At 36.3% G+C, this 23,620-nt stretch overlaps 1 protein-coding gene and 1 pseudogene across 1 annotated transcript in view; both read left to right on the plus strand.

Moving 5' to 3' along the window:
• Mettl16 (methyltransferase 16, N6-methyladenosine) overlaps positions 1-23,620 on the plus strand; it is an 81,645-nt gene that overhangs the window by 40,048 nt on the left and 17,977 nt on the right. The window contains exons 5-6 of the mRNA XM_015500982.2: positions 1,816-1,931; positions 5,822-5,964. Of these exons, the coding sequence (XP_015356468.1) occupies positions 1,816-1,931; positions 5,822-5,964 (259 nt within the window). The remainder of the gene's footprint in view (positions 1-1,815; positions 1,932-5,821; positions 5,965-23,620) is intronic.
• On the plus strand, positions 8,892-12,799 carry LOC107155189 (annotated as a pseudogene).

Raw genomic sequence — 23,620 nt, forward strand, 5'->3', positions numbered from 1 at the left:
CCTTGTGCATGCAAGGGAAGCACTCTACCAACTGAGCTATATCCCCAGCCCTGTAGCTTTTTTTTTTCTTTTGTTTCCTTAAATTTTTTCTTTTTTAATTTTTTTTTTAGTTGTAGGTGGACACATGACTTTATTTTTCTGTGGTGCTAAGGATTGAACCCAGTACCTTAAACGTGCCAGATGAGCGCTCTACCACTGAGCCACAGCCTCAGCCCCAATTTTTTTTTTTTAATTTTGAAACAGGATCTCATTAAGTTCCATAGGCTGACCTCTAACTTGTGATTGTCCTGCCTTAGCCTCCTGAATTGCTGTACCATTTCTGGCTATCTTTTTTTACCATAGCTTTACAAGTCTTAAAGTCAGGTAATAACAGCTTCTTGGCTTTGTTCTTTTAGTATTGTATTGGTTTGTCTGAGTGGTTTTTCTCTCCATATAAACGTTAAATTGGTTTGCTAATAGCTAAAATTTGTTTTTAAACCCAGATAAATACTCAAGGTGCTTTTGTGGTCATTCACAGCCACGTGCAGAGTAGCAAAACATTTCAGTCACCCAGTGTGTACATTTTCATGTATAACTAAAGCAGGCAGTGCTCTGCCTTCTTATCTCAGTTCTAATACTGTGAACAAGTCTTGTGTTTGTGGTCTATATAATACCACATTTTTGTGCTTTTTTTGGTGATTTTGTTATTTCAAGTGGCTCTTAAATATAGTGTTGAAGTGATGTCTTCTCTTTCTAAGTGCAAGAAGGCTTTGAGGTTTTTTACTGAGAAAATAAGTGCCTTAGGTAAGCTTCATTCAGACAAGGGTTACAGTGTTGCTGCCATAAGTTCATTGTTAATCAGTGAGCAATGTATATTAAATGAGGTGTATTTAAACTGAAACACACATAAAGCAAGGTTGCGTATCTATCAGTTAATGAAAATGTGACAAGAGGCTTGCAGAAACCTGATTAACCCTTTATTTCCCCTAACACTAGTGATTCAGTATACATGGCAACTTCATAGAATATAACTATTTTGAATAATGAGAATTGGCTATCTGTGTTACCAAGATTTTAAAAGGAAAGAAACTATTGTTGATTAAATTATACTGTCTTTTAAATTTTAGTACATGGAACTATGCTAGCTGTAGTCAAATTCCTTTGTGATCTGCACATTTTATTTTTGTGCCCATTGTGTAGATGAAAGTGCTGTTAATTTTTTTCACTAAAGTTGTTTTGCTGTATCTCTTTAAGAAAGAAATAAAGGTTTTTTGAGTACTATTTAAACTATTGAAAATAGAAATAATAATATTGTTAATACATTTGCTTCAGTCTGTTGCTATGTAGCATATTACTCCAAACAATAAACATTATCTCATCATTTCTGTTGGTTAGGAATTTGGGTGTGTCTTAGTTGGATGGTTCTGAATCACTGTCTTTAATGAGGTTACTTTCAAGTTGTTGGCTATACCTGTCACTTGAAAGATTGGTGACAGAATACTTTGATAATGGTTCACTCACATGGCAGGAGGGAAACCTTACTTCATTGCCACCTGGATTTCTGTGTGCTTCTAGAGTGTCCTTACAGTATGCCAGGTAGGCCTCTCCTAGAGCAGAATTCAAGACCAAGAGCAAGGAGGAAGCCATGCTGCTCTATGACTTAGCTGGTCACTTCTGTCATATTCCATTTAATAAAATTGAGTCACTAAATGCAGTTACACTCAAAGGGTAATTGAATTCTACCTCTCGAAGGGAGTAGTGTCAAAGAATTTGTTCACATATCTTAAAACCACCACCACATTAATATTAGCTAACAGTTCTTATTTTTTCTCCTAGTGGTAAAAGTGCCGCAAAAGACACTCCTGATGGATGCTCTTAAAGAAAAATCTGAAATAATCTATGATTTTTGTATGTGCAACCCCCCCTTTTTTGCTAACCAATTGGAAGCCAAGGTAAAATGTCTTTTGCTTTAAAGTAGTTGAATGTTTAATTAAATTTGCCTTGTTTACAGAGATAAGAGCAGTTTTTTATTTATAAATTATATCAATTAGGATGCTTTTGGTTTGAAATACTTAAAAACCCAATTCAGATGGACTTAACTAAAGAAAGTTTATTTGGCTTATATATCAGAAAAACACAACAATAGTTTGGTCTTTAGGAACAGTTTGATCAAGGAATTCACAGAATCACCAGGCTGAGGCTCTGTTTTTCCAGGTTTCTCTGGTCCTTGGCTGTTTTGTTCTTGGGTTGGTTTAGTCATGGTCAAGTCATATTTATGGGATTGCTGAGGGTAGAGCTTTTTTCTTTCCCTACCATGGAACTTTTGATTTTTTTTCCACTTGGACCATCTTAGATCATAGTTTACTCCTGGACTAAGTTTGTTGAAGGGAAAAAAATTATTATTTTTGCTACCTGTCATTTAATAGTAACTAAATGGCCTATTTTGTCTTTCTAACTTCAGGTGAAAAATATATTTGCTTATAAATATTGAAAGACATGTATGGAGTAAAAAGAACTAACACATTAAAAACTCAGTGCTAGGGTTGGGGATGTAGCTCATTGGTAGAACACTGGCCTAGCATGTGTAGGATCCTGGAATCAGTCCCTAGCATTGCAAAACAAAAACAAGAAAAAAATTTCCATGATATAACATATTACTGATTTAACCTGTGTGGTTTTTTTTTTTTTTTTTTTTGTACTGGGGATTGAACTCAGGGGTACTTGACCATTGAGCCTCATCCCCAGCTCTATTTTATATTTTATTTAGAGGCAGGATCTTACTGAGTTGCTTAGTGCTTCACTTTGCTGAGGCTGGCTTTGAACTCGCAATCCTCCTGCCTCAGCCTCCTGAGTTTCTGGGATTATAGGCGTGCGCCACTACGCCCAGCTAACCTGAGTTTTTATTATCTAGTGAACCCTTTCTGTTAGTAATGAAGAATGACTAGTATTAATCAGAGGAAATCAGGGGTATATATGCTTAAAACTTTTGAGAGAATAAATTGTTTTTAGAATTACTCAGATATGGGCTGGGGATGTTGCTCAACCAGTAGCGCGCTCGCCGGGCATGCGTAAGGCCCGGGTTCGATCCTCAGCACCACATACAAACAAAGATGTTGTGTCCGCCGAAAACTAAAAAATAAATATTAAAATAAATTCATTCTCTCTCTCTCTCTCTCTCTCTCAAAAAACAAAACAAAACAAAACAAAAAACAAAGAATGACACAGATACCCTAAAATTACCATATAAATGACTCTTAACAAATGTAGATGGATTAAATTTTTTTTAGAGAATAGAGAAGTTGAACATAATTTTATTAGCAATACCAACATTCCAGATTAGAACATAAAGTGTTATTTAAGAAATTTAAATTTTAGCCAGGTGCAGTGGCTAAAATTAAAAGTAATCAAAGCCAGCCTCAGCAATTTAGACTCTGTCTCTAATAAAATACAGAAAAGGACTGGGAATGTGGCTCAGTGGTTAAGTGCCTCTGGGTTTAATCCCTGGTGTGTATACACACACACACACACACACAGAAATTTAGACTTTTGTCTTCAATGCAGAATTGTATGAATGAAAATAACTACATTTTTTTTTTAACTTGATGAGTTACTACATTTATTCCAAAAGTGCACATGAGGGGCTAAAGGTATAGATTGTCCACTATGTGTGATACCCTTGGCTTGATCCACAACACCAAAAAAAGTGTCCATGTCTTAACTATGGACTGTAAAACCCATATCCAGATAAAGAAGTCAAGCATTTTTAGTACCAGAACCAAGGTCTTTTTTTTTTCTCTTATGAATAGTGTTAAGTGTTAATGTTAAAAAAAAAAGTATATATTTGGGGCTGGGGATGTGGCTCAAGCGGTAGCGCGCTCGCCTGGCATGCGTGCGGCCCGGGTTCGATCCTCAGCACCACATACAAACAAAGATGTTGTGTCCGCCAAAAACTAAAAAATAAACACTAAAAATTTCTCTCTCTCTCTCTCTCACTCACTCTTTTAAAAAAAAAAAAAAGTATATTAATGTAAAAATATTTCTGGTTATAGATTTTCGTTTATTTTGGTCATAATCCCAGGAGTAGAATTGCTAGGTTCTATGATAACTCTGTTTAATTGTTTAAGGAACTGCTGGCCTATTTTCCAAAGTAACTATATCACTTTATATTCCCATCAGCAGCATGAGGGTTCCAGTTTTCCACATCCTTATCAACACTTTTTATTAACTGTCATTTTGATTATAGCTATCCTGGTGGATGTGAAATGGTATCATTGTGGGTTTTTTCCCTTCACATTTTTTATCAGTACATTAGTGTTGTATATACTGATGGGAATATTGTTACATATTCATACACGCACACAATATAGCAATATAATTTGGCCAATAGCATTCCCCAGCACTACCTGCCCCATATCCTACCCACCTTGATCCCTTTCCTCTGTTGTTCTGCCTTTGATTTTTGGGAGATTCACCCTCACTAGCAACTCAATCCCTGGTTCAAAAAAAAAAAAAACACCTTCATTCTTTATATATACAATTTTTTGTTTGTTCATCCATTGATGGACATCTAGGCTGGTTCCATAGTTTGGCTATTTTGAAGTGTGATGTTGTAAATGTGAGTATGCATGTATCACTGCAGTACGATGACTTTAATTCTTTTTTTTATATTTATTTATTTTTAGTTCTTGGCGGACACAACATCTTTGTATGTGGTGCTGAGGATCGAACCCAGGCCGCTCGCCTGGCATGCGTGCGGCCTGGGTTCGATCCTCAGCACCACATACAAACAAAGATGTTGTGTCCGCCGATAACTAAAAATAAATAAATAAATATTTAAAAAAAAAAATAAAAAAATAAAAATTTAAATAAATAAATTAAAAATAATAATAATAATTTAAAAAAATAATGATTTGCAGAGATATTCTATGGGTTATCTTCTCACTTTCTTTATGTGTCCTTTGTAACTCTGAAATTTGTTTTTTTCTTTTTTGTACTAAAGATTGAATCTTGAATCCAGGGGCACTTTATCAATGAGATATATCCCTATTACTTTTTATTTTTTGAGACAGGATCTTGCTAAGTTGCCCAGGCTGGCCTCAAACTTTGGATCCTCCTGCCTCAACCTGCTAAGTTAATGGGATTACAGGTGTGCACCCCCACACCTGATTGTAGCCTAAAAGTTTTTAATTTTGTTGAGGTTCAATTTCTGAAATTTTGTTTTCATTTTTATGCTTTTTGGTGTTGTATCTAATGAACTATTGGCTAAACCAAGATAATGAAGATTTATTTCTACATTTTCTTCTGAGAGTTTTATAGCATTAACTTTTACCTTTAAATCTTCAATGGTTTTTGAGTTAACTTTTTTTTATATGATGTGAAGTAATCTAAAAAGCAAAGCCATAGCCAGGCTTGGTGCACATGCCTGTAATCCCAGCTACTCAGGGGCCTGAGGCAGGAAGATCAAAAATTTAAGCCAGCCTGGGCAAGTTAGTGAAACCCTATCTCAAAATAAAATTTAAAAAGGTCTGGGGATATAGCTCAGTAGAGTGTTTGCCTATTGTACACAATTGGCTAGGTTCCATCCCCAGTACTACAAAACAAAATCAACACCTAAACCATAAAAGTTACTAGAAGAAAATAAAGTAAATATTTAATTTTTAGGTAGATTTTCTGTGCTTTGGTATCAAGACAGAAAGTATTAAAAAAAAAAAAAAACAAAAAAAAAAACCCTGAATCTTGTACAATATGTGGAAAGTATTTTGTGTTTAACTAGATTACATTCAAAGATTTTTTTCTTCATGTGTAAAAATTTTTCACCAGGGATTTTGTTTTTGTTGTTCAGGGAGTAAACTCTCGAAATCCTCGAAGACCTCCACCTAGTTCTGTAAATACCGGAGGTATCACAGAGATAATGGCAGAAGGAGGTGAATTAGAATTTGTTAAGCGGATCATCCATGACAGTTTACAGCTTAAAAAAAGGTTAAGGTAAGTGTATTGTTATAGCATGGGAGTATTTGTCCATGGCATAGTTCCTAAAGAAGTCATTTCAGGGCTGGGGATGTGGCTCAAGCGGTAGCGCGCTTGCCTGGCATGCGCAGAGCACTAGGCTCCATCCTCAAAACCACATAAAAATAAAAAATAAAGACATTGTGTCCACCTAAAAAAACTAAAAAATAAATATTGAAAAAAAAAAGTTGTCGGGTTGGGGATGTGGCTCAAGCGGTAGCGCGCTCGCCTGGCATGCGTGCGGCCCAGGTTCGATTCTCAGCACCACATACAAACAAAGATGTTGTGTCCGCCAAAAAAAAATAAAAAATAAATATTGAAGTTCTCTCTCTCTCTCTCTCCTCTCTCTCACTCTCTCTTTAAAAAAAAAAAAAGTTGTCATTTCACTCAAAGGAAAAGGAATCTCTGAGGTCTGAAGAATAAACATATAAAGGCTGAAAACATAGCAGATCCTGTACTGTATAAAGACCATGTTTCTGAGGATGCTGCCATGCTTCTAATTGGTGTGTTTCCTGTAGTCATTTATACCACACAAATAGAAAAAAAGAAAATACCATATGATTATATTGCTTAGTATGGTCCTGGATGGAACAAAACAGGTTTAAATATGGCTTTTGATTAGAAAACAGATGGGTTCAAATCTGTCCCATGAACCAGAATAAATTTGTTGCCTAGTCCTTGAAGCAATTTACATTCTTGGAATCAGTCTCCCAAACAGTGACAGATGTGAGGACATTGAGCTGTCAAGAACTTAATGAAGGGAAACAGATCACTAACCAGTTCCAGAGAAGGGTTAAGGCTATTCTTTTTTAAAAGCTAATTGTTTTGGACAACACACCTAACATTAAGCAGCATAACGTACTCATAAAGAGCCTTATCTTATTTGACTTCGTACCCTGCCACAAGTTGTTGATGTGATGGATAATGTAATATCCAAAGTTGGAAAACCTTCCAGCCCTAGCATTTAGCTTTGGCACTTTGGGAAAATAAATAAATAAATACACACACACACGTATATAAAATTTTTTTTGGTATTGTAATACAGGTAACAAAATTTACCATCTTTTTTTTTTTTTTTTTAAATATTTATTTAGTTGTAGATGAACACACAGTATCTTTTTATTTATTTTTATGTGGTACTGAGGATTGAACCCAGTGCCTCACACATGTGAGGCAAGTGCTTTACCACTGAGGTACAGCCCCAGCCCAGAATTTACCATCTTAATTTTTGGTTTGTTTGTAGGGCTAGGGATTGAATTCTACTACTAAACTATGCCATACCCAGCCTTATCTTAATATTGTTTTTTGTGTATAGTTCAGTAGTGCTAAATGCATTATTGCGCTAGAACTCTTCATTTTACAATACTGTAACTCTATATATTGTCCAACTGCCCATTCTCCCAGCCCCTGGCCACCATCATTCTATTTTCTATCCATTTGACTATACGAGATACCTCCTTTAAGTGAAATCATACAACACATGTTCATTTGTAACTGGCTTATTTCAGTTAGCGTAATGTTTTTAAGGTTTATCCATGACTTGTACCATGTATTATAATTTCCTTCCTTTTTAAAACAAATAATATTAATTTTCCATTGTATGTACTGCATTTTATTTATTCATGTATTGATGGACATTTAAAATTGTTTCTTGCTGGGGATATAGCTCAGTTGGAAGAGTGTTTGGCTTGCATGCACTGGCCCTGGGATTGATCCCCAGCACCACCAAAAAAAAAAAAATTGTTTCTACCCTTTGGCTCTTGTGAACAAGGCTGTATGAACACCAGTATACAAGTATTTCTTTCAATTCCTGCTATCAGTGCTTGATATGTAACCAGAAGTGGAATTCCTAGATAGGGAATTTTTTTTTCCTTTTCTTTTGGACTTACAGGTGTTTGAAGCTGTTTATTTTAGTAAAAGGCAATTTTAAAATAAAAAAAAAAATCTTTATTTGTTAATATGAGTTGATTTCAGTGTTTATGGAAAACAACTTGTTTTTTTTTTGTAATTGATTATTTTATTTATACATGACAATGGAATGCACTACCATAAAAAGTACTCCAGCACCTGGAGACTAAACAATATGCTACTGAGTGAACAATGTGTTACAGAAGACATCAAGGAGGAGATTAAAAAATTCTTAGAGGTAAATGAGAACACAGACACAACATATTGAAATCTCTGGGACACTATGAAACCAGTGCTAAGAGGAAAGTTGATTGCATGGAGTTCATTCCTTAAAGAAGAAAAAGTCAATAAATAAATGACCTAACTATATATCTCAAAGCACAGAAAAAGAAGAACAAATAAACATCAAAAGCAGCAGAAGGCAGGAAATAATTAAAATTAGAGCTGAAATCAATGAAATCGAAACAAAAGAAACAATTGAAAAAATTGTCCAGTTATTTTTTCTTTGAAAAAAAAAATAAAATTTACAGACCCTTAGCTACACTAATGAAGAGGAGAGAGAGAACTCAAATTACTAACATATGTGATGAAAAAGGTAATATCACCATCGACACTTCAGAAATACAGAGGATAATTAGAAATTATTTTGAAAACTTACACTCCAGCTTAGTTAATAGATGGTCTGTTCCTCAGAAAAGTTACATATTGCTGAAGCCAAAATACATTTTTGCTTTAATTGATTTCTTCAAAGACACATTAGGATATGTCAAAGAAGAGTAAGACTTAAGTTATATGGAGCATTGAGAAAAGTCTGAGTAGGTAATGTAAACTTAAAGAATGTAATAGAGGGGCTGGGGATGTGGCTCAAGCGGTAGCGCGCTCGCCTGGCATGCGTGCGGCCCGGGTTCGATCCTCAGCACCACATACCAACAAAGATGTTGTGTCTGCCGAAAACTAATAAATAAATATTAAAAAAAAAAAAAAAATTAAAAAAAAAAAAAGAATGTAATAGAGTACTGAACTGGTGACTAGGCTGTGTAGCCATTTCTTTATTTTTATTTTTTTTTCTTTCTTTTTTTAAATTTTAATTTGTTATATATGATATACTGTAGGGTTTTGAAATTACTCGGGCCAACCAGGAAAATGAAAATGTGTCATTATAAATGGCTCTTTTAGGCTATAGTATTTGTGGGATTGTTTTTAGGAGGAAAGTTTTTTTGTGTGTGTGTGTGGCGGGGTACTGAGGATTGAACCTAGGGGGTTTCTAACACTGAGTTACATTGCCAGCCCTTTTAGTTTTTTATTTTGAGAGAGTGTTTTGCTAAATTGCTGAGGCTGGCCTCAAGCTTTCAGTCCTCTGGCCTCGGCCTCCAAGTGGCTGGGATTATAGGCATATACCACCATGCCTGGCTAGGAGGCTTATAAATAGTAAATTTCTATTGGCTTCCGAAGTCCCTTTTGAACTACAGAAGTATGTTTTAAGAGAACACTCTTCAAAGGGATAGAAACTGATTCAGTCTCTTTCAAGTCTACCTGACCTGTCTCTTTGGCAGCCACCAAACTGAATAAAATTTGTAAATTTTCGAGGAAGGATAAATTGCAAGAGCCCTTCATGTCTCTGGTTAGTTGGCCATTTCAGGCTTGTATCATTTAGGAGAAACATTACCCAGTTCTAATTTATGTGAGAAGTTTTCAGGTATCTGCTCTACTACGACTCAGGCAGATTGAGAGGGAAGAAAATAAATGATTTTTAATCAAAAGAGAATAGTGTAATACTTTGAGAACAAGTGTTGCTCATAAATACTGTTTTCAATTTCACATCCTACCAGGACTACTTAACATTTGTACATACTACCAGTTCATGTGTATTTTTGTAGTTGAAATGATCACATTTATACTGGTATGTGAATCAAATTTTAGAATCCTGTGAAAGCTGCATGTTTTGAAGCTCTAAGAAAATAAGAGATTAAAACAAGAGTCTTAACCCTACCATCTGTTTCTTATCCCTCTAAAATATTTTCCTTCTTATCCCCAGAGGAAATATAGAAATTAGCCAGGCGCAGTGGTGCATACCTATAATCCTAGCCATGTGGGAGGCTGAGGCAGGAGGATCACAACTTCCAGGATAGTTTGGGCAACATTGAGACCCTGTCTGCGGAAGTAGCTCAGTGGTAAAGCACCTGTGGGTTGGGTTCAATTCCCCAGTGTAGCCAAAAAAAGTAAGGAAGAAAGAAAGGAAGAAACTAAGCAGAATTTGCAACATTATAGGGTAAAATAAATTAAGTGGCCTGATGGCCCTTGGATGCTTCCCATAGCTGTGTAAGGTGGTGCATGCCTTACACAGAAAGATCACAAATTGGTGGCCACCCTGAGCCACTTAGTGACTATCTCAAAATACAAAATACAAAATAAAAAGGGCTGAGGATGCCCAGCATATATGAGATCCAGTACCACAAAAAAAAGGGAAGATAAAAAAAAAAAAAAGATGCCTCTTCTTTAAGATTTATGTCTCACCTAAATCATGCGCAGGAGCAATTACAACTGTTTTTCTCTTAAGGGAGTTTTGCAGCTGGAAGGAACTTAAGAGAAACTTATCCAACCTCTTGGTTTTACCAGTTAGGAACTCAGATTTCCTGATGGTCTGCACTGTATTTAGATAAGTGGACAGCCTTTTTATCATTGTTGAAGATTCACAGGTACTTATCACCTGTTTTTTAACTTTTTATGCCTGTGCTTGAGCTTTAATAGCTTTTTCTTTTTTAAAAAGAGACTTACCCATCTGTCATGGATAAATTACCAGACTTTATCAAATTCCTCATGACTTCCATTGGTTATTAAGTCTATAGATCTTGCACTTTAGGCAGTAACTTTATAACTTCTCCTAAAACCAGTGATCTGTATTTTATGAAGCACCAGCTAAATACTGGTTTCACCCATTTCTTTCTGTTTTTTTGCTTTTTCCCTTCTATTCCCTGCTCCCTGCCAGATGGCCGATATTTTTTAGATTTGGGTATAATCCATATATTTGGGGATAGGCAGTAAATCTAATAATTGATTTTGTTGAATGTGATTATTTAACTTGTGCTTGAAATTTTTTGTTTTCCTAGCCAGGCACAGAGTCATTCATCTGTCATCCCAGTGACAAGGATCTCAAGTTCAAGGCTAGCTTTGGCATCTTAGTGAGACCCTCTCTGAAAATAAAAGATTAAAAAATAAGAAAGGAGGGAGCCTAATATTCTGTGGCTTGGCCAAACACTGTTCTCTCAAAAAAGTCCAGTTTACTCACATTAATGGAACAGTATATAGAAAAAAGGCAGCAGAGACTCTGCTGGGGACTGGATTAAGGCCGAGAATCTCTGGCCCCAAGGAGCGCAGGTGTGCCCTGTCTCCCAAACATGGAGTCCTGTAGCCCAGGTCTTACCTGAGTCAGGATGAGGAAGTGGTGGGTCCAGATGGTGCTACTGGCCATGCCCCTGCTGGCTTCATACCTGTACATCCCACCCTCTCAGCTGTCCCCTGCTCCGCACTCATGGAAGGCTTCTGGGAAGTTTTTCACCTACAAGGGACTGCACATCTTCTACCAGGACTCTGTTAGTATAGTTGACAGTCCAGTCCTGAGATAGTTGTGCTTTTACATGACGTTCCAACTTCCAGTTATGACTGGTACAGGATTTGGGAAGGTTTGACCCTGAGATTTCATCAAGTGATTGCCTGTGATTTCTTAGGCTTTGGCTTCAGTGACAAATGGAGACCACACCACTATTCCATATTTAAGCAGGCCAGCATTGTGGAGGTGCTTTTGCACCACCTAGGACTCCAGAACCGTAGGATCAACATTGTTGCTCAGGAGCTGTTGTATAGGTACAAGTAAAATCTATCTGACCGGCTTACCATAAAGAATCTCTGTCTGGGGTTGGGGTGTGGCTCAGCGGTAGAGCGCTCTCCTAGCACGTGCGAGGCCATGGGTTCAATCCTCAGCACCACGTAAAAATGAATAAAAAATAAAGGTATTGTGTCCGGCTACAACTAATATATATATAGATAGATAGATAGATAGATAGATAGATAAATTTTTTTTTTAAAGAGTCTCTTTGTCAAATCTTTCCTGATACTCATTGGCCTCTTCTTTTCCAAAAGCTACCTAAAGATGGAGGCATGCTGTCACCCATCCTCACGAGGTTGATGAACTTCTTTGTATTTTCTCAAGGTCTTACTCTAGGTCTTTGGACCATACACTTGACCCTCTGAGAGTGAGCTCTGGGATATGTGGGCAGGGATCCAAAACAATGACGGGAACTTGGTGTCTCTTACAGGACATCAATCAGAGGAAGAAGTTTAGAAGGTGCTGGGTGGGTGCCTCTGTAACTATTCCCATTCATTTTATCTATGGGCCATTGGATCCTCTAAATCCCTATCCAGAGTTTTTGGAGATGTACAGGAAAATGCTGCTGGGGTTCACAGTGTCAATTCTGAATGACCATATTAGCCACTACCCACAGCTAGATCCCATGGGCTTCTTAAATGCATATATGGGCTTCCTCAGCTCCTTCTGAGCTAGAAAGAGTAGCTTCTCTGTATTATTTCCCCCACTCATGTATCTGTTGTGTAGTCCACTTAGGAAGAAATGCCCAAAAGAGGTTCTGGCAATCAAACACTGTTCTCTCACAAAAGTCCACTTTACTCACATTGATGGAACAGAATATAGAAAAAAGGCAGCAGAAACTCTGAAAAAATAGTCCACCTCATTCCAAGTATCTAGACTTGTCTTTGTGTTTAGTCTTTGTGTCATTAGGAAATTCTGATGAGCATGGCTTCTCATGGATGCTTAGAGACAGGCATTAGACATTCCTTTTTTTTTTTTTTAAGAGAATTTTTTTAAAAAAAATATTTATTTTTTAGTTTTTCGGCAGACACAACATCTTTGTATGTGGTGCTGAGGATTGAACCTGGGCTGCACGCATGCCAGGCGAGCGTGCTATCGCTTTAGCCACATCCCCAGCCCAGCATTAGAAATTCTTTTGCTTAAAAGACTTTTTAACATTTTTGTGGACTTTCCTGAAGTATCTGAAAGTGCTGATTTCTGGCCTAAGCCCAGTTGAAATTTCACAGTAAAGAATGAAAAGTGGGGCCTGTTACCTCTCCTTGAATGGTTTAAAGGATACATGGGCTTAAGTGAGAGTGAATATCCCTTGTCATAACTTTGGATTAGTTTCATCAGCTGCTTTAAATTATAGACATTTTGTTAGAATATTTAAGAAATGCAATATTTTAAAGTATGGTGTAAGAGTATGATTTGCCTACACATTGTATATAGTTTCTAAGGACACTAAACTGGAAGACCCTTACTCTGCCATAGTAGTGAACCTTATTAAACGTGTAATTTCTAGGGGCTGGGGATGTGGCTCAAGCGGTAGCACGCTCGCCTGGCATGCGTGTGGCCCGGGTTCGATCCTTAGCACCACATACAAACAAAGATGTTGTGTCCGCCGAAAACTAAAAAATAAATATTAAAAAATTCTCTCTCTCTCTCTCTAAAGAAAAAAAAACGTGTAATTTCTGAGTAAACTAAATTCAGATTATTTACAGAATTTTTAAAAATCACAGACACTAAGAACCAATTCCATCTGTGCCAGAGACTTACTGTTATTAGTTGGAGAGATCAATTCTAACAGCAAATAATAGTCTGACTACTCATACCTCAGTGCTTAGAAGCATGAACCCTCCTGAAGTGTAGGGAGGGGACCTTTGTACACTTGGAGTTACCTTGCTAAAGTACACTGACTCCTCTGGTGATGGTGGCTTAACTTCCCATTGTCTGTCCCAGAGAGGCTTTCTCATGCAGCTCAGCTATTCCTGAGCAACAGGATAGTTTCCAGACAATTTAAGAATAAATTTTCAAAGACCTATAAGCAAATGGTGCTGAGTAGTTTTTTTTTTAATCCACAGTTTCATTGTCTTTGCCAAAGTAGTAATAGTAGTCTTTGATTTTTAAAAATTAGGAACCTCAAATATAGCGACTTTGGAACTGGAATAAGTGTTTATTTTCTAGTAATAAAAATGAATTGTGACAAAAGTGGATTGGCTTCCCCTCCCCCACCACCCCTTTGGGATAAAATTTTTCAACATTGCCAGGAGCTTTCAAACATTAAACAAAAGAACATAATGAAGTTAAACAGCTGGAATATAGGATAATATTTGATTCTCAAGCTCACCCAAAGCTGCACTGTCATACCAGTGCTGACCAAGTGAGAAAGGAAAAAAACAAAACCAAGGAACACCAAAACTGATGCACAAGGACAGACATTGGCTCAGGGCCAAGCAGTTAGTTTGTTTCTTTAAAGTCATTAAATCTTTAAAGTGTGATTTTTGGGAAATTTATGCCACTAGCCTAAAAGCTAGTGATGTACACATCAACTACATCTTGCCCAGTAAGAACTTATCCAACAGAAGCCAAGGTAACATCTACAGGTGTTCTCTCTTTGCTTCTGACAGTCACCTGCATGGTCACTCCATCTACTAAGGCCAGCCTGGACCTCACCAATAAGTCAAAGCCACCTTTGTATACACCTCAGAGAAAAAAGTGAGGAAAACCATACTTAAGAACTCAAGCTCTAAATAATGAAATTTATTATAAAATAATAATAAGAAGAAAGGACTGGGGATGTAGCTCAAAGGTAGAGTACCCTGTGTTCAATTCCAACTGCCATAAAAGAAAAAAATGTTTTCTTATTGGTAAAATGAGATGATAGTAGCTACTTCATATCTCAGAGGACATTTATAGAATTAAAGGATACATATGAGATATAATTAATAATAATGATGAACCATTTTAACTTTTCACTATCCTAGTAATCCAGTAGATTTAAGTGCCTGTTATGTTGAGAGGAAATGTTATAGGTATTTTATTTATTTATTTATTTTTTAAAGAAGAACATCCTTCTTGCCTCTTTCTGTTTTTCTAAACTAGGTGCTTATATAGTAATGGGGTGTTGTAAATAAAGGTTGAAGAGATCAAGAATAGATTTTAAATAGAGCTTTTAGTTAATTATCAGCTAAACAGCTAAAAGGGTATTCAGATCCACTGTGAACTTTTATGTGCCTTTATAAAATGGTAAGCTGTTTTGTTTTCCTTATTTATAAATTTGGAGTAATATCCTTTGTAGTTACAAGAGTTAAATGATGTGCATGTAAACTGCAAAGTGCTGTGAAACTGTTAGATAATATTACTGGTATTTATAATTTTATTATCTCTCAATGAAACCATATTTACAGAAAATTAGAAAGTGGAGTGAGCATTGATACCAGCCCTTGGACATAGTGTTTATTTGGGGTTTGGTTCCATACAGTTCTTTCCCTCTTAGTCTCAATGAATACAGAGAATTTTGTCTTCTACTTTTGTTTTTAAATGTTTTTTTTTTGTTTGTTTGTTTTTTTTTTGTGGCTAATGACGTACATAGCAGTCATTTTTATATAACTTGAAAACATCCATAATTAACTAATTTCTTTTGGACATAGATTTCCTGTTTTCACTGTTACAAAGAATAGACCAGTTCTCTTGTTTCTTACTGAACTGCCATCTGTTAAGACCATTATAGATAGCTGTTTTTGACCTCTGGTTTCATCATTGCAAATCAAGAAAAAAAATTTTTTTAAAGGAATCATTACAAAGAAATGTACTCCTTGACTCCCTACACAGGTAAAAAGATGGAGAAATATTGAGGGATAGATGGTATACTATCTTGTTCTGCAGGTAGTACAGTATTTTGGCAATTAAAATAAGAAGGAGCAATCGCCAGTTGTGAGCTCCACAGGGGGCAAATGCTGCTATTTTGATTTCTTTCCTTCCTATTAAGGAAGGAAGAGGGATAAGCAGCATGAAAGATAAGGGACTGCTTTTTATATTTATTCATAGTGAATTAGGTTATGTGTTTTTCTTCACTTTAAGCATAATGCTTAGTTTAATTCCCTTTCTAGATTTGATGTGGAAAATTCTCATTGGTGTCTTGGGGAGAAAAGGCTGGGTCTAGTGGCTCATGCCAGGATGAGCAGTCTATCAACTTTTGTGACATTTTAGTCTACAGAAGTCGTAACTGGTTGCTTCTCTAGATGGTCAAAGAAGAGAATTAAAATCAGCTAGCATATATTGAGTACATCAGGCAGTCTGTTAAAAAGAAATAACAAGGAATTAAAAGACTTGATTCTACTACCTCAGAGAAGCTCTTTACAACATAGTGGTTCTTAGATAAAAATATCTAAGAATAATTAAAATCATTTGTTAATAAGAACACAGGAGCCAGGCATGGTAGCTCATATGTGTAACCCCAGCTTTTTGGAAGGCTGAAGTAGAAGGATCATAAGTTCAAGACTAGCCTGGGAACTTAGTGAGATTATCTGAAAATAAAAAAATTAAAAGGGCTGAGGATGTAGCTTAATAATAAGAGTGTTCCTGGGTTTAATCCCTATAGTGAACAACAAACAAAAGAACATAGGATAAAAGTTTATTTTTAGACATGTAGATTTGGAATTTATAACAGATATCAGGCAGCTCTGGTCAATACCTAGGGGCATTTATTCTAATAATTTAATTATTTTATAAGCAACAAAGTGTTGGTTCTACTGCTTACAGAAGGTTTTAGACTAGGTTCATAGCTATTTGTATCCCAAACCTCTGCTTTCATCCATTTTTTTCTAGATTACATTTCTTTTCTCCCTCCCTCCTTTCCTTTCTTCCTCCCTCCCTCTCTCTTTCTTCAGTACTAGGGATTGAACCCAGGGGTGCTCTACTTTTTTTTTTTTTTTTGAGACAGGGTCTCATTAAATTGCCAGGCTGGCCCCGACCTTGTGACTTTTATGCCTCAACCTTCTAGGTTGCTTGGATTAGAGGTGTGTGTCATCAACCCAACCTCTTTATTACATTTCAATTTAAGATGTGGCTTAAAAAAAAAAAAAGTTTCTAAATAACCATTTCCCACTGAAATGAACCAGAGTTCCATGGAGTAATGGTCGATTCCAGTGCTGGGTCAGGATGAATGAGTGAGATGAGCCTGCAGTATCTCCTAGCGTGAGAAAATAAGGAAGTGCTTAAAAAGGACATCAGAAGGATATAGGAGCCAGTGTAAGCCAAGTCTGGGATAATATGAATTTCAAAGTGAGTAATTATGATGTTTTATAACCCACTGAGTAAAATAAACAAATGAAGTACAGAAAAGCAATAATAATTACAAAGCATAATGCCAAAGAATAAATACAGAAGAATAGTTAGAAAAATCACCATTTGCAGTTATCATAGTAGTAATTGATTCATGCAAGAATCAATAGTGGGGGCTAGGGTTGTGGCTCAGTGGTATAGAGTACTTGTGTAGCACATGTGAGGCACTGGGTTCATCCTCAGCACCAAGTAAAAAATAAATAAAGGCATACTGTCCTCCTACAACTTAAAAAAGAAAATCAATAGTGGGAAATTTGAAGAATAGGATATCGGCTGGGTATGGCTCCGTTGTAGGAGTGCATGTGTAGAATGTGGGCCCTGGCACCCTCCCCCTCCCCCAATTTTTTTTAACAGTTTAAAGTATCTCCCCAGATTACTTATAATTACAAAGAGAACTGTGGGAAATTTAAAGTGGAGAAACTGAGGAGCCACCACCTTTTCCAGGTGGTTATCTCCTACGTGTACACCTAGGATACATGCCAAGAAATGTGTACCTAGAATCTTGTGGAAACTTCAGACAGACCAAATTAAGGAATTTTCTAAAATAATTCTTTAAAAATACTAGGGTCATGAAAGTTAAAAGAAAAAAAAATACCAAGGAACTATTCCAGATTGATATGACAAGTGAGTGAGGAGCTCAGTCCTAGGTTGATACTGCATCAGGCAAAAAAGACTTGGGATAATTGGTAAAATTTGAATATGGACTGTGTTCTTAGTCATAGAAATGTACAACTATTACATTTCCTCAATTTAATAATTGTTCTGTGGTTGCCAAATATGATGCCCATGTTTGTAAAATGTACACACCTATATAAAGGAGCATGGTGGTATCTGTAGCAACATTTTGGTTGTTTAGAAAAACACACACAACAAACAAATACAGGAAGATGTCAGTTGATAAATCTGGGTAAAGGGTATACTGGAGTCATTTGTACTAATCTTGTAACTCTTCTTATAGGTTTGAAATTATTTCAAAATAATTTTCTTGAAACCTACTTTCTCAGAGGAATTCCTAAATGCTGTAATGAGAACAGTGCTACTTTTATCATTAAAATAGTATAATGGGTTCAAAAATCTCTGGGGCAACTAGATTTTCCTTTTGTTCCTTTTCTTCTACTTGCATTTTGATTAGTTGTCACGGATGTCTGTTGAGAATAGATAGGAGCTAATGGTTGGGCACTTTTAAATATGAAATTATAGGGCTGGGGTTATAGCTTTCCATGCTTCCATGCACAAAGCCCTGGGTTCAGTCCCCAACACCACCAAAAAAAAAAAAAAGGAAACTATAATAGGATTTTTTTAAAAAAATATTTATTTTTTAGTTGGACACAATATCTTTATTTATTTATTTTTATGTGGTGCTGAGGATCGAACCTAGGGCCTCACATGTGCTAGATGAGCCACAACCCCAGCCCCTATAATAGGATTTTTAAAAATATATTTTTAGTTGTAGGTAGACACAGTATCTTTATTTATTTATTTTTATGTGGTGCTGGGGATCAAACCTAGTGCCTCACACATGCTAGGCAAGAGCTACAACCTCAGTCCAGGTTTTTTTTTTTTTTTTTTTAATTTTTTTTTTAACCATACAATTTATTTATTTTTTTTAGTCATACATGACAGCAGAATGTATTTTGACATATAATACATACATGGAATGTACATAAATCAATCATATTGTCTATTCTATTCTGCTGCCCTTACTATCCCTCCTCTCCCATCCTTTCTCTCCATCCAATCTAATGTGACACACTTTTTTTTTTCTTTTTCTCATCACAACATTATATATGTATTCTGTATAACAGTGAGGTTCTCCTTCCATCTTCTGTGCAACTCTCCTTCTCCCTCCTTTTCCCTCCCACCTCTCTTCCCTATTTAGTGGTAGTCTTCTTCTCATGCTCTTCCTCCCTATCCCATTTTGAGTCACCCCCCCTTATATCAGAAAAGACATTCGGCATTTGTTTTTTATGGATTGGCTAACTTCACTTAGCATAATCTGCTCTCAGGGTTTTTAATATATCAAGTGACTTCTGCTTTTTCATTAACAAATATAACTTAGAAAAAGCAGTAAGTATATTAATGAAATTAAATCTTAAAAGACTCACAATATGGTATTCAGTTTAAAGCAAGGGTTAAAAGAAATAACACTCAAATTTATAGTAAGCATCAGTGACATGTTTTACTGTATTACTAGCCTTACTTTTCTAACTATTTGTTTTTCTTCATCTCCTCTTACTATCTTTTTTTTATGTTTTAGGCCATTTCTTGGCTTCTGGTGGTCTGATCTAATCTGTTCAGGAATGCTAATTTAAAGGAAAGGTGCTAGTGAATTCATTTATACTCTTGGTACATACACTCCAATTGCCACTGCTTTCTCTTCCTTCATCTTGTTCCTAACAAAGGTTTTTAAGTCCTGATTAATGATTTCTCAATTTATACACTGTCTTTTTAAAGGGAACATATTTTTTTTTAATCTACCAAACATTTTAAACTACCAAATGAAATTGATTAGACTTTAAATAAATTTACCTAGGTTTCTTTAAAATAGTTTAGGTGGAACTTTTTTTTTTTTTCCTTTTTCTTTTGAGACAGAGATTACTCTGTTTTGCTCAGGAGCTCAAGTGATGCTCCTGCCTCAGTAGACCAAGTAGCTGGGATTGCAGGCCTGCAGGCAAATAATATGGCTGTTTCCTTTGGTGGTTTTGTTTTTTGTTTTAATTACTGTTGCATTAAATATATAGATTAAGGTTTGGTGTGTGGCTCAATAGAGTACTTGCTTAGCATGCATGAGGTCCAGGGTTCAATCCCTAGCACTGCAGAAAAAGAAAACCCAAAAAAAAAAAAAAAAAAAAGTATATGTGTGTGTTGAAAGGATTGGTTTTTCTTTTTCTTTTTTTGGTACTGGGGATTGAATCCAGGGATTCTTATTTTTTTTAATATTTATATTTATTTTTTAGTTGTAGTTTGACACAATACCTTTATTTTTATTTATGTATTTTTATGTGGTGCTGAGGATCAAACCCAGGGCCTCATACGTGCTAGGTGAGCACTCTATTGCTGAGCCACAACCCCAGCCCAAATCCAGGGATTCTTTTTCACTGGGCTACATGTCCAGTTCTTTATTTCATTTTATTTTTTAAAATTTACAGGCACTGTGGCACATACCTCTGGGAGGCTGAGGGAGGAGGATCACAAGTTCCAAGCCAGCCTCAGCAATTTATCAAGATCCTGTCTCAAAAATAAATTTAAAAAAGAGGCTGGGGATGTAACTCAGTGTTAAATTGCTATTGGGTTCAGTGCCCAGTACTAAAAAAAAAAAAAAATAATAATGTTGAGGGCTAGGATTATAGCTCAGTGGTGGAGCAGTTCCGTGGCATGTGTGAGGCACTAGGTTCAATCCTCATAAAAATAAATAAAATAAAGTTATTGTGTCCATTTACAAATTAAAAAAATTAAATAAATAAAATTTTGAAAGATAGTCATGCTAAGTTGCTGAGGGTATCTGTAAATTGCTGAGTCTGACTTCAAGCTTGTAATCCTCCTGACTCAACCTTCCAAGTAGTTAGTTTTAGGTGTGTGCCATGGTACAGAGCTAGAATTGGCAATTTCTATAGTATCGAGTCTTCCTTCTTTTCTTTCCTTGCAGTGCTAGGAATTGAACCCGTGGATTTGCCTATGCTAGGTATGTGCTTAGTCACTGAGCCACACCCCCAGCTTTCTATTCAGTTTTGAGATACATAGTACATTATTATTAACTATAGTCACCATGCTGTGCAGTATATCACTATAATATAATCCTCCTGTCTAGCTGAAACCTTATATTCTTTCATTAAAAACTCTCCCTTGGGGCTGGGGATGTGGCTCAAGCAGTAGCGCGCTCACCTGGCGTGCGTGCGGCCCGGGTTCAATCCTCAGCACCACATACAAACAAAGATGTTGTCTGCCGAAAACTAAAAAAATAAATATTAAAAAAATTCCCTCTCTCTCTCTCTCTTTCTCTTTCTCTTTCTCTCTTAAAAAAATATATTAAAAAAAAAAAACTCTCCCTTTCCCCATACCACTCCCCTTATTAAGAATTTTACATTTATTTTTAAGTGCTGGAGATTTAACTCAGGGCCTTGTGCATGCTAGGGAAATGATCTACCACTGAGCCACATCCCAGCCCTTGTTAAGTGTTTTTACATCTTATGTTCATGAAGGCTATTGGTCCTTAGTTTTCTTATAGTGCCTTTATTAGTATATTTCTGGTCTTATAAAATATAAGTTTTTTTTTTTAAATTTTTTAATATTTATTTTTCAGTTTTTGGCGGACACAACATCATTGTTTGTATGTAGTGCTGAGGATCGAACCCAGGCCGCACGCATGACAGGCGAGCGCGCTACCACTTGAGCCACATCCCCAGCCCCGAAAATATAAGTTTTGAAAGTGTTTGTTCCTCTTATATTTTCTGGAAGACTTTTTATAGACTTGATAATCTTTCTTCCTTAAATGTCTGCTAGAATTCATTAGTGAAGTGACTTGAGCTAAGAAAGTTTTTTGTTTTGGTTTGGTTTGGTACCAGGGATTGAACCCAGAGGGGCTTAACCACTGAGCTCCATCCCTAGCCCTTTTTATTTTTTATTTTGAGACAGAATTTGGCTAAGTTTCTGAGGCTGGCTTTGAACTTGCAACCCTCCTGCCTTAGCCCTGGAGCCAGGCATGATGGTGCACAGCTGTAATCCCAGCAGTTTAGGAGGCTGAGGCAGAAAGATCACAAGTTCAAGGCTAGCCTCCAACAATTTAGGGAGGCCCTTAGCAACTTGGTGAGACTCTGTCTCAAAATAAAAAATAAAAAGGCTCAGAGATGTGGTTCAGTGGGTAAGCCCCTAGATTAGATCTTCAGTACACCACCCCAAAAAGGACAAATTCAGTTTTAAATTGACATGAAATGCTAAGTGAAGTTAGCCAATCCCCAAAATCCAAATGCCGAATGTTTTTTTTTTTTTTTTTTTGATATAAGGAGGCTGATTCATAGTGGGATAGGGAGCATGAGAGGAATAGACGAACTCTAGATAGGGCAGAGGGGTTGAGGGAAAGGAGGAGGCAGGGGGTTAGCAAGGATGGTGAAATGTGATGGACATCATTATCCAAAGTACATGTATGGGCTGGGGGTGTGGCTCAGGTTGGTAGAGTGCTTGCTTAGCATGTGTGAGGCACTGGGTTCGATTCCCAGGCACCACATATAAGTAAATAAATAAAGGTCAATCAATAACTAAAAAAATTTTTGAAAAGTGCATGTAATTATGAGACACGAATTGGTGTCAACATACTTTATATACAACCAGAGATGAGAATTGTGCAGTATATGTATAATNCCAAATGCCAAATGTTCTCTTTGATATAAGGAGGCTGATTCATAGTGGGATAGGGAGCATGAGAGGAATAGACGAACTCTAGATAGGGCAGAGGGGTTGGAGGGGAAGGGGGGGGCATGAGGTTATTAATGATGGTGGAATGTGATGATCATTATTATCCAGAGTACAGGTATGAAGACGTGAATTTGTATGAATATACTATCTATACAACCAGAGTTATGAAAAATTGTGCTCTATATGTGTAATAAGAATTGTAATATACTCCGCTGTCATATATAAATAAGAAATATATATATAAAAATTGATATGGAACTATTTGAGCATTCTGTTTCTTCTAGACTAAGTTTGCATTTTATAAAGAATTTATTTCATTTGGCTATGAAATATATTGACAAAAATTTGTTTATGAATATTTTTTCTTACCCTTTTAATGTTTATAGGATTTGTAGCAATGTCTCCTCTTTTGGTCCTGATGTTGCTCATCAATAAATTAATGTCTCTTCTTTTTTTCCTGAGTTAAATTTTTTTCCGTTTTCTTTTTCCCCCTCTCTCTTTTTTCTTTCTTTCATGATACTGAGGATGACCCAAGGGCACTGTACCACTGAACTATACCCAGCCCTTTTTTATTTTTATTTTTAAAAAATATTTTTTATTTTAGGTGGACACAATATCTTTATTTTACATTTATGTGGTGCTGAGGATCAAACCCAGTGCCTCGTGCATGCTAGGTGAGCACTCCACCACTGAGCCACAACTTCAGCCCCCTTTTTTATTTTTTAATTTGAGATAGAAGTTTGCTGATTTGCCCATGCTATTTTTTAAAATATATTGTTTTAGTTGTAGATGGACACAATACCTTTATTTTATTTATTTATATAGTGCTGAAGATCAAACCCAGTGCCTCACATGTGCTAGGAGAGTGCTTTACCACTGAGCCCCAGCCTCAGCCCCAGCCCGCCCATGCTATCCTTGAACTTGAGATCCTCCTGTCTTAGCCTCCCAAGTAGCTAGAATTGTAGATGTGTGCTATGCACATGGCTTGACTTTTATTATACTTTGTTTCATTATTCTCCATTGTTTTTCTTTGTTTCTTTCTACATTTTCAGCAATTTAACCCAGGGATGTTTACCACTGAGCCACATTCCCAGCCCATTTTTGTATATT

This window comes from Marmota marmota, unplaced genomic scaffold (assembly GCF_001458135.2).
Source record: "Marmota marmota marmota unplaced genomic scaffold, marMar, whole genome shotgun sequence".
Lineage (NCBI taxonomy): Eukaryota > Metazoa > Chordata > Mammalia > Rodentia > Sciuridae > Marmota > Marmota marmota.